A 10,000-nucleotide genomic window follows, 5' to 3' on the forward strand; every position below is an offset into this window, starting at 1 on the left:
CTGGATGAGTGTCTGCGAGAGCACCACTCCACTCTCCGCGCACCAAACAAACACTTGACTCTAAGCCGATAACACTGATAACACACAAGCCTCTGGAGCCCGCCGCCATAAACGCCTCCTTATGAGAACCAAGGGCGGCTTCGCCCGCCACTCACAGCGCACCCTCACAGCCTCGTGCACACGACCCCTCCGGCTTTGATTCCGCCCTCCGAGTGCAGCACACAAACACGCCCGCAGCGAATGTGTTCCACAAGACTGTTTTGGTAGCACTGCTCGTGACCTCTGCTCCAAAACAGAGCGAGCGCGCTCGCATCGAGCTGTCGGGCTTGCAGTCGATACGAAGCAGTTGCCGATGATACAGTACGTAGGGTTGATTATTTAACTCTGAGAGAAACGTTGGAGGAATGGATTTAAATATGTCATCTTTAACGAGAGGAGGAGGAGCGTGAAGTGGGAAAGAATAGCATTTGCGAGTTACGAGGCCAAATATCTAGCTGCTTCTTTCCCGCTTTATGAGGTAGTTTATTCGCTCTTCTCGCGCACACAGCTGGCTGGGAGCCCTGTGTTCGTCTGTGTTGCCTTCATTAGCGTTGGCTGAGCTGAGGAAACAGTGTTTTTTTTTTTAACGCTGTGAGATAGCGAGAGAAAACGAGAGAGTAAGAGAGAGCGGGCGGGCAGGCGGGCAGGCGGGCAGGCGAGCGAGCGAGCTACCTCCTCACATGGCAGCGTGCTATTGTTGGACCGCGTCCATGGCCTCCTTTTTGGCACACCTGGGGTTAGGTAAATAAATAGCGAACTGGGAGCGAGGGGAGGGGTTTGGTCTGGCCATATTCAGAGGGAGCAAAGTGGGCTGTGAGGTTTTTCTGTGTCCGGTGGAGTGGACGGCTCGGCTGATAGCGATCACATCTGCCCTGCTCCTCTAGGTGAAGATCGCTATCGCTCATACTAACGGGCTGGGTGGTAATGAGAGGCAGGGGGGGTGGGGGTGGGGGGGTTTGACAAGTGAGTGTGTATGTGTGCCTGTGTGTGTGTGTGTGAGGGGGTAGGTCTCACAGTGCAGCAAGCAGGGGACCAGCAAATCCACACACACACACACAAACACACACACCCTCCCACACACACACACACACACACACACACACACACACACACACACATACACACACACACACACACACACACACACACACACACACACACACACACACACACCACCTCCACCTCGCTCACCCCAGCTTCCAGTGTGGGAGGGCTGTAATTGGAAACACACTCTGGGCCCTAGCCCTGGTCAGCCTCCACCCTCAGCGACACCACCCACCCACATCACCCACCACCCACCCACCCAACCCAACCCAACCCAGTCCCCGCTGCACTCCCTTCAGCTCCGTCAGGGGCCTCTGACTCTGTCCTTGGTCCTACGTCCATTCCTGAGGTGCAGACGGTGAGCTCAGAGCGCCACGGCTCTCCGGTTGCCCTGGACAGTAAAGCCGCGGGGTGTAAAGCATGCCGAAAAACAGAGGCCGGCGCGACGCTAATCCCCAAACAAATATGCCTCCAGGGGTCTAATCAGAGCGGTGGTCTAAGCCCCCGTGTTGACCGTGGCTTCTGCAGCCTGCTGCCACTGTGATCCGGCGTGGGCACTCTGGTGAGAGAGAGAGGGGACGAGAGCGAAACGTCGCTCGCAAACAGACGCTAAAATAAAAGTAGCAATTAGGATGGAGATGAAAGCTGCTTTGCTCTGAGAGCTTAGAAAACAGACAGACTAAAAGAAAACAACTTTGCCAATGGCAAACACATGCAGAAATGCAAGTCTTTCGAAAAGCCCTATATTATTCATGAGAATTAGTCAATTAGGCATGATTAGAGGGTATAAGTTCATTGCTCAAAAGCTGTAGCACTAAGAGATCTTGAGACTGTTCGATTGGCTAGCAGTTTGAGTGGCAGCAAAACAGGAAGTCACCCCTGTCCTGTTGTCCTGCACATGAAGTTCTTGTCCTTCTCTTGTGCGATGCGGAGGATCCTCTGACCTGTCAGAACTGTGGGAGAATGTTCTCTCTCTCTTTCTCTCTCTCTCTCTCTCTTTCCCCCCCCCCCTTTCTTTCTCTCATTAGCCAAAGCAGCTCTATCTGGAAATCAGATCTGCAGGCCCTGTGGGCAGTGTAGCCGAGAGGCGCGGGAGACTTTTGGGTGGGCCTCCACTCCAGGGAGAACGCTGGGAGCAGAGGTCAGAGGGGGTCAGACTGCCCACAGGAACAAGAGCACTGTGTGTGTGTGTGTGTGTGTGTGTGTGTGTGTGTGTGTATGTTTGAGAAGGAGGCGGTTTGAGCTATTAATTCATCCCAGATGCAGACCATTGCAAGGTGTGCAACACACACACACACACACACACACACACACACACACACACACACACACACATACACACACAGAGACTCCAGGACACAGCCTCCCTCTCCAATGTGAACTGAGAGACTGGAAGGCCGTGTTGTTAGCAGTTAGCGAGGCCATTCCTCAGGAAGTTAATTGAACGCATCACGAGCACATCAAAGCCGTACTGTGAATAAATTCGAGAGGAATTTGTTCCAGGGCCGGCTCTCTGTGATGAGTTACTCTCACTGCTGCCACAGCCTTGAAGCACACATGAGAGGAGAGTATGTGTGTGTGTGTGAAGCGCACCATCGCTCAAAGTGCCAACAGGCTTGCTGTGCCTCTCATGCCTTTAAACTGTCCCTTACTGAGCGGTTAGCGCTGGATTTCATATTCAGTGCCCCACACTCCCCCTCTCCCCTGGAAGAGAGATGTGTCATTTCACACAGGCTGGGAGGGGGGAGGGAGTAGGATCTTTATGGCATTACACCTCTTAATGGCCCCGCCAGCACAATCTATCACTGAGCCAATTTTCACACGGCATGCACTGTAAGGTAATGCACTGGTGAGAAAGAATGTCACTCTAATTGTAAATGAGAGATATACTGTGTATTGTCCTATGCTATTCCGTTGTAATATTCAGCCAGATAAATGACCGATTTTTTATTTATCCCACGGTGCTAGTGTTCTCAGATATATTAAGATGTCTGCTGATGTGACCCTGTGTAATAAAATAGACTAATAATTATGCAACGACCACAGAAAATGTCAGGATGTTTTATCACAATAGAGTATTACGTCCCTTTAATACCATTCAACATGATTCATCCTCTATTTGTGTTCAAAGGCACCAAATTCCCTTGAATTCAGCTGTTATCAATTGAACAATTCAACTACCGGTACATTTGATTCAATTGAATTACAACTCATTAGATTCAGTTTATTGCAGTGCAATGTAATTCAATCCAATTCAATTTTATTATGATACAGATATGATCTGTTAAATTCACAGTCACAGTTCCGTCTCACAGCCAAACTCACCTCGCTCCACACCAGCATGGTACCAAAGATGACCTGCAGGCCATCGAAGAAGTTGTCCCCGATGATGATGACCGTGGCGCCGCCCGTGGTCCAGCCTTCGCTAGGGCTGATGGCTTTGATGCAGGGTGCAGCTTCTCCCAAAACGCACATTACACCATCACATAGAGAGAGAGAGAGAGAGAGAAAGAGAGAGAGAGACAGAGAGAGAGAGAGAAAGCAAATGCCTCCATTAGTCCAGAGTCCACCAGAGGCCTAAGTGCACTCTCCCCTGCCCCTCCTCCCCCAGCCTGTAGCCATATTGAACACTTCATGTCGTTTATACAATTTGTTTGATGAGCTACAATATCAGCAGAGGAGAGCGGCTTCACTCATCTCCGATAATTGGCTCTTATTGAATATCATTTACAGAGACTCATTGCAGCTGAGCTAATTTGTGGGATGGCCTGCGTTTTAATCTCGTCAGTCCCTCGTGGCAAAATGAAGGTGCTGAAAGCTACTTTACTGTCAGGGCTGGGGGACTGCACTCCATCGTGTAAAGAAAATAACTCATATAATAAATATAAATAAATCTATAAATGTAAATACACAGCAGGATTAGTGTCTTTGATTAATAAATTGAAATAATTGTGTTTCACAGTAATGAGGGTCTGTTTAATAATGACTTCTAAAGTTCTAATGAGTTGTTGTTATAATATGAACCAGTGAAGCTCAATGGTCCATGTTGTAACTCAGTACAACGGGCCAAATACCTCATACAGTGGCACTGATAACTGTCAGTGACAGCACGCCTTCACCCAAAGTTTGACCCATGGGATTTTCCTCATTCATCCATTCATTCATCTATCCATTCATTCATCTATCCATTCATTCATCCATTCATTCATATATCCATTCATTCATCTATCCATTCATTCATCTATCCATTCATTCATTCATTCATTCGCTCACTTGCTTGTTTATTTGACATAACAACAGCATAACAACCCTGCTCTATAATATGGAGAGTGATATGTCTCCTTCCATCTTCTGTAAATCACGACGTTAAGTTTTTTTTAAACCAGGCATGCATCATGCTGGCAACATGAGAAATGAGTCGCGCCCCAAGACGGGCTTGGGTTACCGTCCCCCATTTCCCACAAGACACTGGGGTTAGAGGTAGGGCTCTCATGTAGCCGTGGGCGGATGGCGCTAGTGTCGGCGGGGGGCTCAGCGGTGCGACTCGACACCCCCACAGCCGAAAAACACTACGGGGCCCACGCAGGAAACCAAAAACATACAAACCTTACCAAAAAACTCACACAGCTGGATTCAACTACACAAAATAGAGAGGGAGGGAGGGAGGGAGAGAGGGAGGGAGAGAGAGAGGGAATGAGAAAACACCACAAGGCCTGGGAGAGAGCAAGAGAGAGAGACAGAGAGAGAGGGAGAGAGAGGGAGAGAAAGAGTGAGAGAGAGAGAATGAGAAAACACCACAAGGCTTGGGAGAGAGCAAGAGAGAGAGACAGAGAGAGAGAGAGACAGAGAGAGAGGGAGACAGAGAGAGAGGGAGAGAGAGAGAGAGAGAGAGAGGGAGAGGCAGGGAGTGTTGGTGGTTTTAACAGCTCTCAATACAGATCAGGCAGAACAAACAAGATCATTTACAGCTGTGAGTTTGGTTCAGATAGGGGGGGAAAAAAATCCTTCTCGCTAGTGTTTCACTGCTTAAACGAACTGTAGGTGGTTTCATTAGAACAGCATGACAAAACAAGAAACTGCAGCGCCGGAGCCTGTCGCGTCCGGGGCGCACGACACTTTAGGGGTAGGAGTGGACGTGGTGGTGGACCTCTCAACCTCTCCCCTTCTCTCTGCGCCACAGAAACAAGTGTTTGGCGCTTGTCAGAGACAAACGTGTGTGTGTGTGTGTGTGTGTGTGTGTGTCCCGCCAGTCTGCTTGTTCGGCAGCGCGGTGCCTGTGGATGAGATCGGCGGGAAGCGTGCGGGGCCACCACTGGGAAAGGTCAGCCCGCTTATTAGCGCTGTCCGCTCCCCTCAGAGGAGCTGAGTCACACGCTTGGTGGGGGTGGTTTGGGGGGGGGGGGCAAACAATTTAGCCCTGCTGTGGTTTACCTACGTTTAGCCCCCCCTAAACCCCCACCTACCCTCCACTCCCCCAAATGCCAAGGTGTCATTCAGCGTAATGAGTGGGAGAGAATGCTGGAGTGAAACAGTGTGTGTCTGTGTGTATGTGTGTGTATGTGTGTGTGTGTGAACATGCCTCGTCTGTGTAAAAAAAAAAAAAGATGCCAGGGCGAGTCGCTGCTCACAGCCCACACAGATCAGACGCGAGGGTGTCGGACCGGCGGGAAATGTGGCCGCTCATTAACAATTAAGTCCAAAGTGGCGGCTCCCGGCAGACCCCTGTCTCGCACGTTAATCACAGGCACAACAACGCTAAAGGACGCAGCGGGGGGAATTGCATCCTGGGACAGGACGACATGGGCGGCTGCCTTTGTAATAAGCTGATTATTGCTTCGTCTAATGATACCCGCCGACTGGCTGTCTGCAGTCAGTGGTTCTCAATGTAAAATCATTGCGATGATGGACTCTCTCTCTCTCAGTCTGTTTCTGTGCTGTAGCTGTAGTTGTGGTTGAGTGCTTTGCAGATGTGTGGTCATTAGCACTGTGTATTCTTCTGAAAAAGAAGGTCCACATGCTTTGGACTCTGTCTCTCTCTCTCTCACTCTTTCTCTCTCTCTCTGTCTCTCTCTCTTTCTGTTTTCTCTCTCCCTGTCTGATATTCATGGATACAATAGTGTTCTTGATGGGGAATTTTATTTCAAGGTTGACAATCTATTTTCCTATCCCTTTTCATCTGGTCTTCATTGTTGACCACATGCATTGGCCACAATGAGAAAAAGCAGACCACCACAGCCGGTCTGACCAGCGTGACCGGTCTCTTGAGGTAAACTGAGGTCTGTGTGATGTGGACAATGGCCGACCACCACTTTCCCTCCATTCAGAAGGCTCATGAGGGCATCCAGACTAGTGAAGGCCCGAAGACCGACAGATTGGAGAGGTATTACAGAGGATCCCATCTCATTCTCCTAAATAGAAAACCACATAGTAATAACGTTTCTGTATTAATATTTCATATTTAAGGGGTGTCTAGCCCTACTAATCAGCTCCTGGTCGAGATTACTTGAAAAAAAGCCCAACTTTTGCAAATCCTAATAAACACATGTTAATCTGCTGTTGTTTACATGTGTTGGCCGTGTCAGATGTGCTTTAAGGAAAGTAATCTGGTATTTGCTAAATGGTTTCACAGAACTTCCCCTTCTCTCTCCGAACTACCTACTGCTCAATCTCTTACACACACACACTCTTGAGACACACACACACACATGTACATACACAAACACAAAACACACAGAGTCAACCACATGACTTTTGCCCCGGCTGATTTCTTCTGGAGGCATAATGCAATTTGGCGGAGTGGTAAAGTGGGAAAGATGAGCCGCACTGGCACTGCAATCTGTGACAGTAATCTTGGCCTAAGTGGACTTTTTGGCGGCCGCTGAAATTGTGCGTTGGATTAACCAGATGGAGGAGCACGAATCCATCTGATAGGATTAAACTCCCAGTGCCTTTCGCTGCACCATCTGCTCTCAGTGTTGTGCTCTCGTGCAACATACAACACACACACACACACACACACACACACACACACACACGCACACACACACACACACACACACACACATACACACACACACACACACACACATTGTCACACATACACACAAGCACATGTAAATATGGAACACAATCAGAAATAGAGTGGAAAAATAAACAAATTCAACAAAACAAACTGTGACTCATATACATACAGGCACATACACAAGCACAGACAAGCAGTGAATAAAGAAAAAGAAATCATTCTCTCTCTCTCTCTATCTATCTCTCTCTCACACACACGCACACATGCAAAGACACACACACACACACACACACACACACACACACACACACACACACACACACACCCACACTCTCTCTCTCTCTCTCTCTCTGTCTCACAGACACACACACACACACACATGCGCAGACCCACACCAGGGACAGATTGCAGCCCTTTTCTGGGTCCCTGGGGCCTCAGTGTTGTGTTAGCCCAGGGACAGCTCCTTTCCGCTGGGCTGCTCTCCCATGTCAGCCTTGCCTCGGCCGCTTCTGTGCCCCCCCAATAAAGGCCCAACACGGCAGCAGCCCTTTGTCTGCAGGCGGTATGTGTATGTGTGTGTGTGTGTGTGTGTGTGGGGGGGGGGCAATTTCTGTCTGTATTGTGTGTCCATTTCTGTCTGTGTATGTGTGTGTGTGTGTATGTGTGAGAGAGAGAGAGAGAGTATTTCAGGAGCTGGTACAAGTGTGCTCTACATTGTAGCTCAAGTGGTTCCTGTCATGAGGAGGCCACAGAGGGATGTAGAGAGTAGGGCTCCAGCGCTGAAGCCGTGTTAACAACCTAAGGGTCCTTCCTTCCTCTCCGACCCCACAAGTGTCTAAGCTACAGCATCCCAGACTGAGCTACAGCCCAGGGGGCACCGTAATCTGGAACTCATCTGAGGAACTTGTGTTCAGAACCCTTTGGATTTCACTTTATTTGTAATGTTGACTAACTAACAGAAATGTAAATAAACGTTTGAGATGAAAACGATGAAGGGATACATGAAGAAATAAACTTGGTCGCTGGGGTCCCATTGTAGGGTGACATCCCATAGTGCCCAGGGTGCGTAGTTAGGACTGTGAAGGCAACCCTCGAATGACCTTCAAAGCTGCTACAATTCAAACTTACAAGCTTTATTTATAAGCGCTCACTCTTTATGGAAAGAGAGGGGGAGATAGAGAGAGAGGGAGATAGAGAGATAGAGAGAGGGAGAGAAAGAGAGAGGGGATTGAAGATATCTGCTCTTAGATTCCAAAGCAGCTTCTGAGCAACCCCTGGAGACTTGGTCAGGGGCTTAGCCAGCATATTCGATGTCAGCGAGAAATCACCGCATCATATGCTTCACCGCAGATCCGTAATCAAACATATTTTCGTTGACATCTAAATCCCTGCCGATGACAAATGAGAAACTGATTGGATTTGGCTTTTTAACCCCCGGCGGAAAGGGCCAGTATCGCCACGCGCCCCTGTGCCAGTGGAGACTGTCCCACCAAACGCACGGCCAGTCGGCCCCACAAGCTGACCTGTGGACGAACGCTTACAGCATGCGCAAGTGGATTGCTAGGCCTGTTATTCAAAGATGTGTTTGTGTGTGTGTGTGTGTGTGTGTGTGTGTGTGTGTGTGTGTGTGTGTGTGTGTGTGTGTGTGTGTGTGTGCACTTTAAGCCTCTGCACACAGAAAGATGCGTAATCATAGGCGGCAACCCCACGGGAGACTCCACCGCGGCTCTCTTGCTCGTTTTTATCCTTTAAAAGCTCGCAAATGGACTTTTTTTTGTTTTTTCCTTTCTTTCTTCTTTTTGTTGTTTCGTTTGTCATTTTCTCCTCTTTCTGTATTTCTTTCACTCCCCCCCCCCCCCCTCGCCCAATTCGCTAAAGCAATGAGACGAGCACAAAGTGCATTTTCTTGACAATTTTCGCCATCCATTATTTAAGAGTGGCGAGTGTGTCATCGGTAATCCATTGTGATGGCTGTCACTAAAGGCACGGCGAAGCCTCACGCCGCTCTTTATCTGAATGCCTCAAGGTGAACGTACACTGACAACGTCATGAATAAGCGGCCCCTTGCATTAAGGCATGCATTTTTTACGAGGCAACTTTTATGTCTTCGCCTCCCCCTTTAAACGTCAACAACAAACGGGAAACAATGAATCCGGCTCGGCCGTTTTACTCTGAGCGCTGAATAATCAGTGGCCAGGGCATTAAGGCAATGACCCATCACAGGTCCCCCAGGTTTAAATAAGTGATATGGTAATCAGGGACACAGGGACTCAGACATATGGACCACATTAGGGGCTCATTTCTCAAACGTTTAGCTCCGTGGTCGCCTCCCAGAGTTCATGATTAAGACACTAAAGCCACTAACTGCACAGTCGACTGCATCAACAACTGCCACACAGACATTAAACAAACACCCAGGCTCTCCTAGGGGAACTACAATGAAACATACAGGCATGCCCTACCAGTTGGATAAAGACTCTAAAGTCTTAAGGTCTAAATGCTACTTAAGACTTCAGAGTCTTTATCCAACTGGTGGATGCTACTTGAACAGTGAGAAGAGGATAGTGAAAAGGTGTGTGTGTGTGTGTGTGTGTGTGTGGGGGGGGGGGGGGTTGGGGTGGGGGGGGGGGGGGGGGGGGTTGCACATCCCTATCGAGCACATCATTGTTTATTTTTATTTTGTGTTAATTCCAGACCTGTGCCACACTCTCACAGTCTTCAGCCGCGGCGGCCGCCCTCGCGTGGGCAGAACTTTCAGAACACTGACGCTGAGGCTGTGCCGTGGACACCGCGGTGGCACCCGATGCCTCGGCCCCACCGGAGGTCCAGGGAAGGTGAGGGCCACTGTCCCACACCACGCAGCCCCAGACCTGGCGCCTCCAGAGGGCTCCAGAG

At 49.3% G+C, this 10,000-nt stretch overlaps 1 protein-coding gene across 1 annotated transcript in view; it reads right to left on the bottom strand.

Annotated features, from left to right (window-relative positions):
- The window catches only part of LOC121709441 (transcription factor COE1-A-like), a 140,233-nt gene that overhangs the window by 41,510 nt on the left and 88,723 nt on the right, over positions 1 to 10,000 (bottom strand). Inside the window, 1 exon segment of the mRNA XM_042092845.1 lies at positions 3,409 to 3,539. Coding sequence (XP_041948779.1) covers positions 3,409 to 3,539 — 131 coding nt within the window.

The sequence above is a fragment of the Alosa sapidissima genome, chromosome 5 (assembly GCF_018492685.1).
Source record: "Alosa sapidissima isolate fAloSap1 chromosome 5, fAloSap1.pri, whole genome shotgun sequence".
In the NCBI taxonomy this organism is placed as follows: Eukaryota; Metazoa; Chordata; class Actinopteri; order Clupeiformes; family Clupeidae; genus Alosa; species Alosa sapidissima.